Below are 19,135 nucleotides of genomic sequence, written 5' to 3' on the forward strand. Positions count from 1 at the left end.
TTATTTAATAATTCAAAGTCTAGGTTTTAGAGTGTTACATCAAACATTAAGTTAACAACATTTTCGGGACCTAGCTAGGAGCAAACATGGGGCAAAAGAGCAATGTTCTCCACATTTGACCAAGAGAAATCACATAAGCACATTGTTTAACCTAAAATCTTAACACATTATGTTGAATGAATCATCTCATTTATAAAATGTTCAACTTACAATTTTTTAATCAATGTGGGACTTCCAACCTCACATTTATTACACAACATCATTTACCTCTCCCTTTGATTCAATTTTTGTTTTATTGTTTAATTTACCATCTTCCATATCACCTACCCCATATCACATGTTTAACGTTAACACCCAAGAGCATCAAGCACGAGTAATTTTTTTTTTTTTAATAATTTTTTAGTACACTACAGCTAACACAAAACTGATTAATACTGTTTAATTACTTTTATAGATAAACCAAATTCCTAAATCACGTGAATAGCAACTTGCTTTGCTTGCCTAAAAAGATATAAAGAATGATTAAGCACGAGTAATTTTTAGGGAAACTCAATGTCTTCCTCCCAATTCAGAGCCAAACAAAAACCTGGGTCATTGTTTTGCTAAACACGTGCACGGTCACTTTTTACATCTGATTTTCGTACGGAAGTTTTGTATTAAAAATCCAATCCTCAATCAGGAGTACATTGTAGTCTTCACACTCTCCTCTGGTGTTTATATCACACAGTGTAGTTTTCATCTTGATCACATAATAACAAAAAATCCTAATAATGGCAGAAATGGCAGTTTCTTTTGCTATTGACCAACTGCTTCCATTGTTAACATCAGAATTCAATCTTCTCAAAGGTGTTCGCAAGGAATTTGCAGACATTAAAGATGAACTGGAAAGCATCCAAGCCTTCCTTAAGGATGCTGATAGAAGAGCTGCAGCTGATGGAGACAACAATAGTGAAGGAGTCAAAACATGGGTGAAGCAGCTTAGAGAAGCAGCTTTTCGCATAGAAGATATCATCGATGATTATTTGATCCATGTAGGACAGCAGCCTCGTGATCATGGATGTATATCTTTACTTCATAAGATTGCTCACTTACTCAAAACTGTGATCCCTCGCCATCGAATAGCATCTGAGATCAGAGATATTAAGTCTTATGTTAGTGGGATCAAGGAAAGAAGTGAAAGATATTGCTTCCAACGTTCTTTCGAACAAGGATCAAGCAGTTATAGGGGAAGCCAGAATGCCAAATGGCACGACCCTCGAGTTGCGGCTCTTTACATTGATGAAGCTGATGTTGTGGGCTTTGAAGAGCCAAGGAAAAGATTGATTGATTGGATGGTAAATGGAAGAGAAGAGCGCACAGTAGTTTCTGTTGTAGGAATGGGAGGGCAAGGAAAAACCACTCTTGCCAAGAAAGTTTTTGACAACAAGGATGTCGTTGGACACTTTGATTGTCGTGTATGGATCACAGTGTCTCAATCATATACTGTTGAAGGGTTGTTGAAGGACATGCTGCAAAAGTTTTACAAACAAAAAGGGGTAGGTCCTCCAGAAGATTTTTTTCAAATGGATCGAGCGTCACTGACTGATGAAGTGAGAAACTACTTGCAGCAAAAAAGGTACGCTGTCGTGTTTGATGATGTTTGGAGTGTACATTTTTGGGATGATATTGAATTTGCTGTAATTGACAATAAAAATGGAAGTAAGATATTTATCACATCAAGGAACCTGGATGTTGTGGTGTCTTGCAAAAGATCTTCTTTCATTGAAGTACTTGAGTTGCAACCTCTAACTCAAGAACAATCTTTAGAGTTGTTCTATAAGAAAGCATTCAGATTTGACTTTGGTGGGACTGGGTGCTGTCCCAAAGAGCTCTTTGATATAGCTTATGAAATTGTTAAAAAATGCAAGGGTTTACCACTAGCTGTTGTTGCAATTGGTGGTCTTTTGTCTACAAGAGAAAAAAATGTGTTTGAGTGGCAGAGATTTAGTGAAAATCTAAGTTTAGAGCTAATGAAAGATACACATCTAATTGGGATAAAAGAAATTTTAGGCTTAAGTTTCAATGATTTGCCTTACTATCTCAAGTCATGCTTGTTGTATTTTGGAATATATCCAGAAGATTATGTAGTTAGATCAAATAGATTGATTCAACACTGGATAGTTGAAGGGTTTGTGAAGGAGGAACGAGGGAAATCTTTAGAAGAAGTTGCAGAAGGATACTTAAAAGAGTTAGTCCATAGAAGCTTGGTGCAAGTATCTTCATTTAGAATTGATGGTACGGCTAAAAGTTGCCGTGTTCATGATCTAATACGTGATATGATCCTTGAAAAATTTGATGATTTAAATTTTTGCAAGCATTTTAGTGGAGAAGACCAGTCATCCTTATGTGGAATAATTCGGCGCATTTCAATAACAACCACTTCCAATGATTTATTTGCACGTATTCAAAGCTCACATGTTCGCTCAATACTTTACTTTGAAGGTAATGAACAATATTACATTTACATCTGTATGCCTACAAATTACAGGTTGTTGAAGCTTCTTGATTATGAATCTGCTAGATTAGAAAATATTCCATTAGATTTTAGAAATTTGATCCATTTGAAGTATTTAAACTTTAGGCATGCACAGATTTTTGAAATCCCAAAATCCATCAGAATGCTCCAGAACCTAGAGACCCTAGATGTAAGGGATACATGTGTTCGTGAGTTGCCAAAGGAGATTAGAAGGCTTAGGAAGCTAAGACATCTTCTTGGTTCTGAATTGTCTTTGATTCAATTAAAGGATGGTATTGGAGAGATGACATCCCTACAAACGCTACATCATGTTGATTTAAGCATGGATGGAGCTGTAGAGATAATTAAAGAGCTAGGAAAGCTGAAGCAAATAAGGAAGCTGGGGTTGGTTTATGTTCTTACAAAAGATGGAAGCATTCTATCATCGTCAATTAATGAAATGAAACATCTAGAGAATCTGTTTATTTTCTCAAGTAATACGACTGACGAAGATTTCATTGATTTGCATTTGACTTCAACGCCAACTATGCTTCGAAAACTTAAACTGAGCGGGAGGTTACAGAAGCTGCCTGAATGGATTCCAAAGCTTCAAAATCTTGTTGTGTTGTCGTTGTCGTGGTCCTGTTTAACTACAGATCCAATGCAATCTCTAAAAAGTCTAAACCACTTGTTGATCCTCTCTTTAGACGAATGTGCTTATGAAGGATTATGTTTGCATTTTGAAGATGGATGTTTGCAGAAACTAAAGGAACTGTATGTGCAAAAATCAAATGAATTGAGAGACATTATTATCGACAAAGGAGCATTGCCTTCTCTGAAAAAGCTTAGATTATTCGGACTCTTCAAACTGAAGAATATACCAACTGGTATCCAACACTTGAAGCTTGAAGCTCTCTATTTTCATTGCACACTACCTGAATTTGTGCAGGACAATTCTTCTACAGAATATTGGAATTGGATGATGGATCATGTTCCTCTAGTAGAAGTTTGCACAACTGATGAAAAAACTATTCGAAACTCAAGGAGTTAGAGAGCCAGCTTTATCATTAAGGTGTGCTTTTTTCTTCCTAAAACTTATTTTTTATGCTAATATTTGCTTTTTCTCATAGCCATGAGGACGAGAAATTTTTATATTAAAGTGATCAGAATACAAGCTTAATTTTCTTCTGTTATTTACTTTATTATTTTACCTCAGCATAACCCATTATGAGCTACTGTAAAGTGATAATTTGTTGTGATGTTATTTTGTAGGTGCTTGGCTTCAACTTCAAGTGTAATGGCAATTCAGATTCTCGACGTGGACTTCTATAACAACACTTTGGGAATATGTTCCTCAATAAAAGATTATATGTTTAATTTGATGTTCTTTAACATTTGTATATGAAATATCTAAATTGTCGCTTTCAAGAATTTCATGACCTTGTTTTTCTGTTGATCTCCTTTTTTTAATTTTGTTGTTATAAAAATGAAGATTTTTTGTAATTTGGAATCTGGTTTCGTAGCTTATTCAAATATTGGCAGTTAATGTTTTTTTTTTTTTTTTTTTTTAAAACTCTGTATTTAGCCCAATGACCGATTATTCAAGAGAAGCGATCCCGCCGTTAGTAGCGATGTCCCAATTGAAGTCAGAGCAAATATCTATATAGATCGAGCCAACACAAGAATTGCTGGTACCCGAGGACTCGAATCGGTGACCCAGAGAAAAAGCACGCTCCAAGGTCACTAATTGCTGAAAGATTTGGTTTTTCATTCTTGCTCCTTTGTATTCCTTTCACTTATTGATCCCAAAAAGAGTGAATGACGAATAAATGGTTATTGCTAATCTTCATAACTTTAATTTAAATGTTCCTAGTTCACACTGATTGATTCCTAAAAGAGTGAATTATGAATAAAGGGTTATTGCTAACGTTCACAGATTTTCTGAGTTTTTGCAATGTGTATAGTTGCTATAGTTGCACTCATTGTTATGAAAATGTGTGTTATAGGGTTGGTCTGTTTTACAGTTTCTTCTTTGGTAATGAAATGGTTGCATTGATATTGCCATCAAATTGTTGATTGAACTTTTCTTATGAAATATCTCACCAATTGACTAACTCCTCCATTTCAATGTTGTTGAACTCAATTAAGGACATTATATGTTTGTTTTGGTATTTGAATGGAGAAAACATGTGTTCTTCTCAATGGAACTAGAGACATACTTTCAGTTTGAGTATATGTCAAATGTAAAACCAAACATAATATAACTGTGTGGGTGAGTATTGCTTCTACAATCATGATTCCTGTAACAGGATAAACTGGATATTAGAATCAACCCTTTAAGCTATGGATAAATATTTAACTTGATACTGCACAGTAAATGATTCATGAGATATTGAACAGTTCAAATTTAACATCATGGAATGTTCATAGCTTTATCTATAGATGTGTTGGACAATATTACTATTAACATGCTTTCTAATGATTCATGAGAAATACAAAGCAATGTGGGTATTGATATGGAGATCAAGGTGACCAAAAATTTATTTAAAAAACTAAATTGACTTTGCATAAAAAGTTGTCCATTAGGTTGTCTCAAAATGATTTGCAAAATATCGCATATCTATTTTTATATATGATTTTAGTACACGGTGAACTTGCTCAAAAAATTCCGAACTGGTTCAAAAACATATCAAAATTATGCACTAGTAGATTTAATAAAATGAAATCACAAGTTAAATAAATTCAGAACTTTCATATGCAATTGAATGCCAATCTTTTTTTCTTTTTGATCGGTAGGGGTCGAGCCAACTCTACTTCTCGAGCTGGATAGTGTTCTGCTGACAAATTTGTTACTTTTTGGTGTTAGTCACACATTCTTCACTTGATGGAATAAAATTCCTATTATATTTTCTTTATAGGTTTTGGCATTTGATCATACATGTTTCTGTTTCTGTCTTTTTTTTTTTTTTTTAATATATTTCAGATTTATGAAAAAAAGTGAAGTGTACATGACGACTTCATACATGTTTACCAAGTAATCAAAAGTTTATTCATTATTTTGATATTCAGTAATCAAAAGGCACTTCTTATGTTTAAGTTATTTTTGTAGCATGGTCTGGCATTGCATCTGTTTGCTAAGAGTAAAAGATCTGAATTGGTTGAAGGTTATATTAAGTTTAGATATCAAAATTCTCAATCTGGCCTGCATGCATCTCAAACTTAAGGGAGAGATAGACACAAGATCGATTAAACTAATTGTTTTAATTTTTTCTCTCAAAATTTAATGTTTACATTCTTTTGAAATAGTATGTGACTTATTCCTTTCTTCATAATAGAAGTTAACATACTTTACAAATTCCCATTTATTGGATACAAGGCAACTGCTTTATTCCTTTATTCATGATAGAAATTTCCTTATTCCCTTGTTACTTCAAGTTTACGGATTCCTATTTACTGGATTGAAGGCAATTAATGCCTTATTACTTTATTCATAATAGAATTACGCAAAATAAGTTTCAAGAAAAAACAAACTGTGTATTCTTCAATTCATATAGAGAAACATCAATAATCAGAGCTTGACTCATGGCGGAAATGGCGGTGTCTTTAGTTGTTGACCAACTACTTCCACTGTTAAGGGAAGAAGCCAAGCTGTTGAGAGGCGTTCACAAGGAGTTCGCAGAAATTAAAGATGAACTGGAAAGCATTCAAGCTTTCCTGAAGGATGCTGATAAAAAAGCTGCAGGAGCTGAAGGAGACAACACCAGTGAAGGAGTCAAAATATGGGTGAAGCAACTTAGGGAAGCAGCTTTTCGCACAGAAGATATCATTGATGATTATTTGATCCAGGTAGGACAACAACCTCGTGATCCTGGATGTGTAGCTTTACTTCATAAGCTCAAAACTATGATCCCTCGTCGTCGAATAGCATCTGAGATTCAAGATCTTAAGACATCTGTTCGTGGGATCACAGAAAGAGGTGAAAGATATGGCTTCCAACGTTCTTTTGAACAAGGAACAAGCAATTCTAGAGGAAGCAAGAATGCCAAATGGCATGACCCTCGAGTGGCGGCTCTTTACGTCGAGGAAGCTGAGGTTGTGGGATTTGAAGCACCAAGAAAAATATTGATTGATTGGATGGTACATGGAAGGGAAGAGCGCACTGTGGTGTCTGTGGTAGGAATGGGAGGGCAAGGAAAAACAACTCTAGCCAAGAAAGTTTTTGACAGCAAGGATATCATTGGACACTTTGATTGTCGTGTATGGATTACAGTGTCTCAATCATATGATGTTGAAGGATTGTTGAGGGACATGTTGCTAAAACTTCACAAACAAAATGGAGACAATCCTCCTCAGAGCATTTATCAAATGGATCGAGGATCATTGACTGATGAAGTGAGAAAATACTTGCAGAAAAAGAGGTACGTTATCGTGTTTGATGATGTTTGGAATGTACATTTTTGGGATGATATTGAATTTGCTGCAATTGATAGTAAAAATGGAAGTAAGATATTTATAACAACAAGGAACATGGATGTTGTGGTGTCTTGTAAAAAATCTTCTTTCATTGAAATGCTTGAGTTGCAACCTTTAACTGATGAACAATCTTTGGAGTTGTTCAATAAGAAAGCATTCAAATTTGACTATGATGGGTGTTGTCCAAAAGAGCTCATTGGTACAACTAATGAAATTGTTAAAAAATGCAATGGTTTACCGCTAGCAATTGTTGCCATCGGTGGACTTTTATCTACAAGAGAGAAAAATGTGTTTGAGTGGCAGAGATTTAGAGAAAATCTAAATTTAGAGCTAAAGACAGATACACATCTGATTGGGATAAAAGAAATTTTAGGTTTAAGTTATGATGATTTGCCTTACTATCTCAAGTCATGCTTGTTGTATTTTGGAGTATATCCAGAAGATTATGAAGTTAAATCAAAGAGAGTGATTCGACAATGGATAGCTGAAGGGTTTGTGAAGGAGGAAAAGGGAAAGACTATGGAAGAAGTGGCAGAGGGATATCTAACAGAGTTGATTCATAGAAGCCTGGTTCAAGTATCCTCGCTTAGAATTGATGGCAAACCTAAAGGTTGTCGTGTTCATGATCTAATACGTGATATGATCCTTGAAAAGAATGAGGATTTGAATTTTTGCAAGCATATCAGTGATGATGGACAAAGATCCTTAAGTGGAATAGTTCGGCGCCTGTCAATAACAAGCATTGACGATGTTTTCAGGGCGTGTATTGATAAATCTCATGTTCGGTCCCTATTTTGTTTTGGAAATAAACACATATCCCCATCCTTGTATATAGGAATCGAAATCCCCTCAAAGTACAGGTTACTGAAGGTTCTTGATTTTCAAGATTTTGGTATGATAAATATTCCTAAGAATTTGGGAAATTTCATCCACTTGAAGTATTTAAGCATCATGATTTCAGATGATAAAGTCCCAAGATCCATTGGCATGCTCCAGAACCTAGAGACCTTGGTTCTATGGGGTCCATGTTATATTGAGTTGCCAAAGGAGATTAGGAAGCTTAGAAAGCTAAGACATCTTATCGGGGATCGACTGTCTTTGATTCAATTAAAGGATGGTATTGGAGAGATGAAGTCCCTACAAACTATGCGTTCTGTTTCTTTAGATATGGATGGAGCAGCAGCTGAGGTAATTAAAGCGTTCGGAAAGCTGAAGCTGATAAGGGATTTGTGGTTGGTTGATGTTCATAAGGAAAATGAAAGCATTTTATGTTCCTCAATCAATGAAATGCAACACTTGCAGAAACTAAGTGTTGAAACTTTTCAATTTGATACCTTCGTTGAGTTCAATTTGATTTCACCACCAACTATGCTTCAAAAACTTATACTACATGGGGAGTTAAAGGAGTTTCCAGAATGGATGTTAGATCTTCAAAATCTTACTGAGTTGGTGTTGGAGTGGCCGTATTCAGATAAAGATCCATTGCAATCACTAAAAAGTTTGCAACACTTGTTGAGCTTGTACTTGAACCTTAGAAAGTATGAAGGTTTACAATTGCATTTTCAAAAAGGAGGGTTTCAGAAACTAAAGGAACTGACTGTTCAGAATTCATCTACAGTGAGAGAAATTAATTTCGACAAAGGATCAATGCCTTCTTTGAAAACTCTTAATTTAATGAGTCTTCTCAATCTGAAGAATATACCCATTGGCATCCAACACTTGGAGAAGCTTGAATATCTCTATATTTCGCGTGTGGAAGATGAATTTGGGGAGCGCAGTTCTACTGAGGATTGGAATTGGATCATGGAGCATGTGCCCCTTGTACAAATTTATTCTAATGATGGCAGAGAAATTAAAAAGTCAAGGAGTTAGAAATATTTACTCCAGGTGTGCTTTTTCTTCCTATAACTTATTTTTTCGTACTAATATTTACTATTTTCCATATGTATGAGAATTTTTAATGTTCATTCATCAAAATATAAGCTTTATTATTTTAACTCAGGATCGCCAATTATGGATCCACAAAGGGATGGACTTCAAGTTCAAGTGCGATGGCAATTCAGATTTTCCACATGGACTTTGGGATTTGTGTTTCTCAATAAATAAATAAAATGTGTGATCGTTCTTTAACATTGGTGTATTAAATATCTAAATTGTTGCTTTCAAGAATTGTGAGACCTTATTTTCCTGTTGATTTCCTTTCTATGTTTGTGTAATAAAAATGAAGTTTTACGTAATTTTTATGATGTTTTATATGTTATTTGGGTAATAAATGAATACACACCACTCATCCATTGTATGATGTTATATGTTAAATTTTATAACATGTATTTAATGTGGATACATATTAGGTTATACACTATACAAAAGGATTTAGAGTGGGAGAAAATGTTGAAGAGTAACAGTACATTATTAAGAGGAATAACAAAAGAAACTTAACCTCCAATAAAGTGTTCACAATCATGAGGTTTAATTTTGTATACTGCGGTTAATTTAATTTGTGGATTATTTTGTTTGACAAGAAATACATTTATCTTTTTAGTTCTGAATTGGTTTTAAAAGTTTAAAAACTTCTGTCCTGATTCTGTACATACTGATTTTAACATAAATTAATATCATTTTACCATGATAGTATTTCATGTCAAGAATTGAATTTAACACGAAGTTGATTCTCATTCATAAACTAAAACTTGCATTGAGAATGGATTGAACCTGGTTCCATTTGCCTGAATCCAAAAACCCTTCGAAAGGGTGAGAAAATTATAATGAAGTTTCTCAATTTAGCACCATCAAACAGACAAGCCATATTTATTAACTTGAACATAACTACAAAATAAAAGAATTGCATAGTTATGGTGAAAGAACCAAAACAACAAAAATAAATACATAATTAAATTGTCCAAAGGACTGAAAGGGAATACAAAGTAGAATGTGGAAATGAGAATCAAGAGCCCCAGCACAATCACTTAAATCAAGTGCATGTTTACCTTAACTTCTGCAGCATCCGATTATCCATTTGAATTAGTTTTCAGCTTCCAAATCAAAGGCAAAGTTCTGCAATAGAAATGGCATCTGGAGAATCAAGTCCACTGATGTTCTTTGATCATATCAAGGCCGTTTTCACGAGTTCATTATGTGTTTCGATCATCTTTGTTTCTTATTTTTCTGAGACAGACCATGGGTTAGTACAAACAAATTACTTTTTTTTCCTGAAATTTTTAAGAGAATATGAAGTCTAAAACTTTCGTACATATCACCATATATTCGAATGTACTTGATAATTCAGGCAAAAGCTTCCATAGTTTATGATTACATTAAAAACACATGACGCATTTTTATAAAGTTGTTTAATGCTTAAAATTGTTATAGTCTATTAGCTAGTATATTTTTCTCATTCCTTAGATACTCATCAATGATGTCACTATTATTGCCAAAAGTTATAGGATTCAATCATGGTTACTACCAGCCCGTTCACTCAGCAAAGGTGATTGGTAATCTACAATGACTTTCCTTGATAACGATCCAAACACATTGACAGTGAAGTTTACAGTACTATAGGCAGGACTGCGCTTCATGTTGCAGTTGTACAATCTCAGTGGCAAATTGTTGAGACGATGGTGCCACATATGGCTACAAATATTGTTGCATAATTTGATTTGATGGGTTGTACTTTACTTCACCATGTTGCAATGGGCGACAGCGTAAATTCCGCAAAAGCATTGGTGGCTATAAGATCAAAGTCCACTCTGTCCATTCTCTGGTCTTTAAAATGATTTGCTTACTGCCGCCGGATTTCATGGTAACTAAAAGGCTTTGCTGAATATGTAGACTGAGTTAAGCTTATATTCTTAATGTCTTCATATCTTTACCTATGAACAGTGTTGTAGGTAGACACTAGGCGTGAATAGTAACATTGTAACCATTTGATTAACAAATTAATTAAGTGCTCATAGAATAAACACTATTATATAAGTTTCTACATATAAGCTATTGACATACAATAGATTAAAGTCAAACTCTTTTCATACAAGGTGTAAGTTATTTACAAAAGCTATTTTGAAGAGCTTATGGAAATAAGATGAATACAGCTTATGGACATGTCATAAGTTGGTTCCATATGTTCTCTTCTAATAGTCCCGCAAGTGTGTGTGCCAGTATATAAGCTCAAATAAGTAATCCTCTCGAGGTATAATTCTTTTGTTGTACCGTGCTTGATTGTAATACTCTTTTACCTTATTGAATCTTAAAATTTCATAAACTATATCAGGTGTTCCTCTCGAACTTAAGTATGGGAATAAATTATGGAAGAATGCACTTCAAACTCTTGATATGCTATCTTTGTAGGGAAGCTCATTTCAAAGATTCTCTAAATGTGTCATTCTATATGAAACACTAACACAAACATATACACCAGATCACAACAATGACATGTAGACACTAATAATAATTTGAAAAAATGGATGTAATTGAATGCACCCACATGATTCGGTGTCCTTTAGACACCGGACGCACCTCCAATTTGAAGTATCGATGCTACATTGGTATACATTCACTTAACTTATGTTTCTTATTTTATATAAAATATACAATTTTGGCAATCTTTTGTGAGCAGGATAATACTTTCAGTGAACAATCATCAGGCATAGTTGAAATTTTAAGGATTTGTTTTCGGTTTTTCCGTGATTTGGTTCAGACTCACGTGCCAAAATAGACTTTGGGTTTAAAATTTAGACAGAGAGGTGCTGCTGCTGATTACTAAAAGCCTTAGCTTTTCATTCTTGCTCCTTTGTATTCCCTTTACTTTTTTTTTTTGAACAATTGTATTCCCTTTACTTATTGATTCCTAAAAGAGTGAATGATGAATAAAGGATTATTTCTAATGTTCACAACCATAATTACTGAAACCATTAGTTTTCCCAATCATTTAAGGCCTTCTTAAGGTAACACTGCCAGCTAACAAAGAACGAGTTTTCAAAAAAAAAAAAAAAAAAAAAACACAGAACGAATTAATATTTTTTAATTACTTTTAGAGATAAATCACATGAATAGCAACTTGCTTAGCTTGTCTAAAGAAGTATTAAAGAATGACTAGGGATACTTGAAGTCTTTCTCTCAATATATGGGGGAAAACGAAAAACCAATTCATTTATTCGCACGAGATAATCAATAAGACAAGCAGGGTCATTTTTTAATCTCTTTTTGGTACACCTAACCTTAAAACAATTACTACTGGTATTGTTTAATAACCTTTACAGAGATGCAGGTTTATTTTTTATGTTTTTTCCGTCTCAACTTGCTCAAACAAATATTAAACAATGACCAAGGGAAACTTGGTCTTCCACTCACTGTATATGCTGCATTACATAAGTCTCAATCTGGAGTAAATTGTAGTCTTCATCTCAAAGTGCAGTTTTCAATCTCACAAATAAAAAAGATATCAGAATGGCTGAAATGGCAGTGTCTTTTGCTATTGACCAACTTCTTCCGTTCTTGACAGAAGAAGTCAATCTTCTCAAAGATGTTCACAAGGAATTTGTAGACATTAAAGATGAACTTGAAAGCATCCAAGCCTTCCTTAAGGATGCTGATAAGAGAGCTGCGGCTGAAGGAAACGACAGTGAAGGAGTAAAAGTATGGGTGAGGCAGGTTAGAGAAATCGCTTTTCGCATTGAAGATATCATTGATGATTATATGATCCATGTGGGACAAAAGCCTCCTTATCATGGATGTATAGCTTTATTTCATAAGATTGCTAACTTACTCAAAACAGTGACCCCTCGCCATCGAATAGCAGCTGAGATTCGAGACATTAAGTCATCTGTTCGTGGGATCAAGGAAAGAAGTGATAGATATGGTTTCCAACGTTCTTTCGAACAAGAATCAAGCAGATCCAGGGGAAGCTGGAATGACAAATGGCACGACCCTCGACTGGCTTCTCTTTACATTGAAGAAGCTGATGTTGTGGGCTTTGACAAAGAAAGGGACATTTTGATTGATTGGATGATAAAGGGAAGGGCAGAGCGCACTGTAGTTTCTGTGGTAGGAATGGGAGGGCAAGGAAAAACCACTTTAGCCAAGAAAGCTTTTGACAGCAAGGATGTCGTTGGACACTTTGATTGTCGTGTATGGATCACAGTGTCTCAAGCATATGATGTTGAAGGGTTGTTGAAGGACATGTTGCTCAAGTTTTACAAACAAAAAGGAGAGGATCCTCCTATGGGTATTTTTCAAATGGATCGAGGATCATTGATTGATGAAATTAGAAACTACTTGCAGAGAAAGAGGTACGTTATCGTGTTTGATGATGTTTGGAGTCTACATTTTTGGGATGATATTGAATTTGCTGCAATTGATTGTAAAAATGGAAGTAGGATATTTATAACAACAAGGATAATGGATGTTGTGGTGTCTTGTAAAAAATCTTCTTTCATTGAAGTGCTTGAGTTGCAATGTTTAACTGGTGAACAATCTGTGGAGTTGTTCAATAAGAAGGCATTCAAATTTGACTATGATGGGTGTTGTCCAAAGGAGCTAATTGGTATATCTAATGAAATTGTAAAAAAATGCAATGGTTTACCGCTAGCAATTGTTGCCATCGGTGGCCTTTTATCTACAAGAGAGAAAAATGTGTTTGAGTGGCAGAGATTTAGAGAAAATCTAAATTTAGAGTTAAAGACAAATACACATCTAATTGGGATAAATGCAATTTTAAGTTTAAGTTATGATGATTTGCCTTACCATCTCAAGTCATGCTTGTTGTACTTTGGAGTATATCCAGAAGATTATGAAGTTAAATCAAAGAGAGTGACTCGACAATGGATAGCTGAAGGGTTTGTGAAGGAGGAAAAGGGTAAGACTTTGGAAGAAGTGGCAGAAGGATATCTAACAGAGTTGATCCATAGAAGCCTGGTTCAAGTATCATCATTTAGAATTGATGGTAAAGCTAAAGGTTATCGTGTTCATGATCTAATACGTGATATGATCGTTGAAAAAGATGAGGATTTTAATTTTTGCAAGCATATCAGTGATGATGGACAAAGATCCTTAAGTGGAATAGTTCGGCGCCTATCATTAACAGCCATTAACAATGTTTTCATGGACTGTATTGATGGATCTCATGTTCGGTCACTATTTTGTTTTGGAAATAAAATATCCTTGCCCTTTTATAGAGGAATCCCTAGGAAGTACAGGTTATTGAAGGTTCTTGATTTTGAAGGTTTTGTTATGATTCCTAAGAATTTGGGAAATTTCATCCACTTGAAGTATTTAAGCTTCAGCCTGTCAGATTTGTTAGTCAAATTCCCAAAATCCATTGTTATGCTCCAGAACCTAGAGTCCTTGGTTCTAAAGGATGCATATAATCTTGTGTTGCCAAAAGAGATTAGCAGGCTTAGAAAGCTAAGACATCTTATCGGCCAAACACTGTCCTTGATTGAATTAAAGGATGGCATTGGAGAGATGAATTCCCTACAAACTCTGCGTAATGTTGATTTGGATTTGGATGATGGAGCAGCAGAGGTAATTAAAGCATTAGGAAAACTAAAGCAGATAAGGGAATTGGGGTTGCTTAGTGTTTCTACAGAATATGGAAGCATTCTATCTTCCTCAATAAATGAAATGCAACACTTGGAGACACTAGACGTTGAATCAAGTGTTGATTTCATTGATTTGAGTTTGATTTCAAAGCCAACTATGCTTCGAAAACTTACACTTCGTGTGTGGTTAAAGAAATTTCCACAGTGGATGTCAGATCTTCAAAATCTTAGTGTGTTGAAGTTGTTTTACCCTGATTCTACTAAAGATCCATTGCAATCACTAAAAAATTTGCAACACTTATTGATGTTGTCCTTAGACCTTAGTAAGTATGAAGGTTTATGTTTGCATTTTCATGATGGAGAGTTTCAAAAACTAAAGGAACTGGAAGTTAGAGGTTGCATTGAATTGAAGGAAGTTATTATCGACAAAGGATCAATGCCTTCCCTAAAAAAGCTTAAGTTAGTGCAACCCCTCAATCTGAAGAATATACCTACTGGCATTGAACACTTAGAGAAGCTTGAAGATCTCTATATTTGGGGTGTGGAAGTTGAATTTGTGCAGCGCATTCCTACCGAGGATTGGAATTGGATCATGGAGCATGTGGCGCTTGTAAAAATTTATTCCAGAGTCTGGGAAGAAATTCAAAACTCAAGGAGTTAGAAATAACGCTTATCATGCTCTAGGTGTGCTTTTTCTTCCTATAACTTATTTTTTCGTACTAATATCTACTGTTTCCCATATGCATGAGAATTTTTAATGTTCAATCACTTGAAGAAAATGAGGAGCAACAACTATGTATTGATTCTATTTATAGAAATTGGGATTTTCTGTTGATTCCATTGTTGGAGGAAAGGAAGGTCTTATATCCAGAAGCAATCACGTTATACACGAGGATTTAGTGTTAAAGAAACTTAACCTCCAAGCACCATTATAAGTTACATGTTAAGGGAAAGATCATTGTCAAAAAATACTTTTATCTTTTCAGTTTTGAATTGGTTTTACAAGTTCAGAAACTTCTGTCCTGATTCTGAACTAGCTCAAAAATAGTTTAAAATTAGTTGAAGAATAGTTTAATGCATCCATAAGTCTTGGTTCCAAATATGTTTACATACTGTGAATCAATTTTGTTGTGAGACACCATATATATACCTTGTAGATATGGTGGTGTGGTTTAGTTTTTTATTAGTTCTCTCTGAGTCAAATCAATAATTTAAAGTATGTATTTTTATACGGTGTCAAATACATCGTCTACTTTTAGCTATTCAAAGTACATTTCTCTTTGAACAAATAGTTTTTTGTTCAACAATACGCGCTATAACAGCGTTATAACACGAAACCAATATATTTTGTGATCCGCGGTTGACAACTCTGGTTGAGTTTATAATCATGAACATTCAATTGATACACACACAGTGGACAATGTCAATTACAATCTTGATGAAACTGATGAGGGTTTTCTTGTACTATTTTATATGACAGGTGATACTGGAAATGGCGGGGTGTTTCGCCGCAACACCCAAGAATCTGGCAATGGCCATTGCATGTTCCCTCTCTGGTGCTATTATGTTAGCTGTTGGAGCGCACCTTTCTTATGTCAATGTTGAGCCCCAACTAGCTCGAACCTTGGCTCGCGATAAATTGGTCTTAGATACGTTGAGAAAGAAGTATGGTTACATCCCTCCATCAGAGGTCCGGCGTATGGCTCGCAGCGATTCCAATAAAGAGCATAATTGAACGAGACCTCGGGATTAAGAATTACATATGGGCGTGCTGCTAATTGCTGAAAGATTTGCTATTTCATTCTTGCTCCTCTGTATTCCTTTCACTTATTGATTCCTACAAGAGTGAATGATGAATAAATGGTTATTGCTAATGTTCGCAACCATAATTTAAATGTTCCTAGTTGTTGTGCCTTCATCTTAGTTTTTCCATTATGTATAGTTGCTAAAGTTGCACTCAATGTTATGAAAATGTGTGTTATAGGGTTTGTCTGTTTTACAGATATTTCTTTGGTAATGAAATAGTTGCATTGATATTGAAGCCATCAAATTGTTGATTGAACTTTTCTTATGAAATATCTCATCATTTGACTAACTCCTCCATTTCACTGTTGCTGTGTCCTCAATTAAGGACATTATATGTTTGTTTTGGTATTTGAATGGAGAAAACATGTGTTCTTCTCAATGGAACTAGAGACATACTTTCAGTTTGAGTATATGTCAAATGTAAAACCAAACATAATATAACTGTGTGGGTGAGTTTTGCTTCTACCATCATGATTCCTGTTACAGGATAAACTGGATATTAGAATCAACCCTTTAAGCTATGGATAAATATTTAACTTGATACTGCACGGTAAATGATTCATGAGATATTGAAAATTTAACATCATGGAATGTTCATAGCTTTATCTATAGATGTGTTGGACAGTATTACTATTAACATGCTATCTTCAAATGACTATATTTAGTGATTCATTAGCTGGTATTGGTTGGTTACATTAGCCACTGTTACTTTAGTGATGGATTGTGTAACATCCATACCAGACGTATCTAGAAAGTCTAGCACGTGCGTTTAATTTAGTACTGGATACATTAAAATATACAACAATAAAAGTTTCGAATGAATATTTATACAACAAATTGCGTTCGTACACACATTAACATAAACATCTCATCCAACATGGAAAATTACATCCTTGACATCCTTGGCATCTTGTAGCGATACGAGCATGCATTGTTGATACATCCATCCGGCTTCAAGCTTGCATACCAACTTGCTTATCTGAAACAAATAAGGATTGGGATGAGACATAATGTCTCAGTGAGTTCCCCTAAATACTAGGTTATAGGCAACCTCAAGGGGAAACCTACGGTCACCACGTGTCTACATTACAACCTAACGGTTGATTATACGTGTGTGGGGACTTGCATACTTAGACGGTGGTGCATACTAGAGCCGTCATAATCATATCTCACTTATTATAGGCTTCTCATCCTATACGTGTCACGGCGGTCGAAAGGGAACCTAGAACCGCATTGCCAAGAATACGATCTACGTATCAAGGCCTAAACATATCATAATCATGGCACGATTCTAAACCGGACGATTAGGGGAAACCTAAGATCGTCATCGGTATCATGTTCTTTACTTGTTCTATACATAACTTGAACTTGTCTTAAGGCATCACATGCTCTCATACTTAACTTAATCATACGTGCTTTCATTCGTGAACATAATCATAATCATAATCATAATCATACATAAACGTATCTAAGTTCATTCAATTATGTTAGCGTTGAACAAACAATTATAATCTGGATTCATTTTACGGACAGTCCCGGGTGGAGTAACCCCGAGATCAATCCCATACATGACCGATGTACGTACATCGGACTCCCTCGGTGTCGTGCGGGTCCCTTGCGGCTTAAACTGTTCCCCTTAGGTCGAGAACCTCCCGTATTCCCCTAGCGTGGATAACAAGAGACACGAGCACCTACGTCTTGCTTATTTCAGTGACATGCGGGTCCCTTACGGCTTGAATCGTTCCCCTTAGATCGAGAAGCTCTTGTATCCCCCTGATGTGGATAGCAAGAGACATGCCACCTACTTATTAGTCATGGTCTTGTCGTATACATAAATTAAACATATTCATACTTGCTTGCTTATTACCTCGGACCCTTGAATCGATCCAATTAACGGTAAACTTATACTTGTTCATAACATGGTGGAGAGAATTAACTTATCAATCCACAACTTACATACTAGCTAAGTCATTCTAAGAATTCATACTAACTAGCTAGTTCTCAACGACTATGTCGATGCTCTAGTTTTCCCTTGCTTAAGGGTAACTTGCTACCCAATTCATAACATGTTTCTCTCATATGCCATGCCTTACTAACATGCTTAATACTTGCTTCTTTATCATAGAAATCTTGCTTACAATGATCATTATTTAGGACCTTAATTTGAGGGGTTTACATTCGTAAAAAGACACCACGGACAAAACCGCATCGCGAATCCCCATGCCTGCCTGAAGCAAGCAAAACAGTGAGATTTCTCACTATCTTACTCGCCTAGGCGAGTGATTTCACTGGGGAGGCGAGTGGTAGCTCGCCGTGGCGAGTTGGGGGCGAGCAGGACCCCCCTTTCGGAGTTCTAGCTCGCCGTGGCGAGTAATAGCTCGCCGTGGTGAGTTAGGACAGTCCAGAACACTTAAAAATGGTATTTTTGACCCAAAAACCTCAAACCAAGTGTCTCTATGTGTTTTGGAACATATTTGATCATTGGAAACTTGTAAAACATGCATATGGCAAGTATTAACATGTATAGCATGCATGACATAAAAAGGGCAACTAGACTAATACATAAACCCTAGAATTTCATGTTATTCATACTAAACATACGTGGCATAATCATAATCCCAAAGGGTGGGAATTCTATCTATGGAACTCACCTAGTATATTTCTTGAAACATCTCCAAGCTTATAAGCTCAAGAATCAAAAACCCTAATTTGATTTCCTTGCACCCTTAGCTCATGCCTTTCAAACTTGTTGTCCTTATCTTGCAACCCAAGACACCATCTCAAGCTCAAAACCATACTCCAACATTACCCTCAAAACACATATTCA

General features: G+C 35.4%; 3 protein-coding genes across 4 annotated transcripts; all 3 read left to right on the forward strand.

The window, feature by feature from the left end:
- Positions 1-658: 658 nt before the first annotated feature.
- On the forward strand, positions 659-4,334 carry LOC146938419 (disease resistance protein RPM1-like). Its single transcript, XM_085752382.1, has 2 exons — positions 659-3,566; positions 3,767-4,334. The coding sequence occupies exon 1, from the start codon at positions 771-773 to the stop codon at positions 3,543-3,545; it is 2,775 nt and encodes a 924-aa protein (XP_085608508.1). The 5' UTR covers positions 659-770; the 3' UTR covers positions 3,546-3,566; positions 3,767-4,334.
- A 1,653-nt stretch (positions 4,335-5,987) lies between these two features.
- LOC146938420 (disease resistance protein RPM1-like) lies at positions 5,988-9,199 on the forward strand. The gene is made up of 2 exons (XM_085752383.1): positions 5,988-8,854; positions 8,970-9,199. Exon 1 carries the CDS (start codon positions 6,077-6,079, stop codon positions 8,837-8,839), a length of 2,763 nt encoding a protein of 920 aa, XP_085608509.1. The 5' UTR covers positions 5,988-6,076; the 3' UTR covers positions 8,840-8,854; positions 8,970-9,199.
- A 3,161-nt stretch (positions 9,200-12,360) lies between these two features.
- On the forward strand, positions 12,361-16,543 carry LOC146938421 (disease resistance protein RPM1-like). Of its 2 annotated transcripts, none has more exons than XM_085752379.1 (2): positions 12,361-15,186; positions 15,983-16,543. In XM_085752379.1, exon 1 carries the CDS (start codon positions 12,410-12,412, stop codon positions 15,161-15,163), a length of 2,754 nt encoding a protein of 917 aa, XP_085608505.1. In that variant the 5' UTR covers positions 12,361-12,409; the 3' UTR covers positions 15,164-15,186; positions 15,983-16,543. The 2 variants fall into 2 exon arrangements, with proteins under 2 accessions (XP_085608505.1, XP_085608506.1); XM_085752380.1 differs by having other exon boundaries at positions 12,361-15,112; positions 15,983-16,366.
- Positions 16,544-19,135: the final 2,592 nt, after the last annotated feature.

The sequence above is a fragment of the Medicago sativa genome, chromosome 3, assembly GCF_051527215.1.
Source record: "Medicago sativa cultivar Bolivia chromosome 3, Bolivia_mono, whole genome shotgun sequence".
Classification (NCBI taxonomy): domain Eukaryota; kingdom Viridiplantae; phylum Streptophyta; class Magnoliopsida; order Fabales; family Fabaceae; genus Medicago; species Medicago sativa.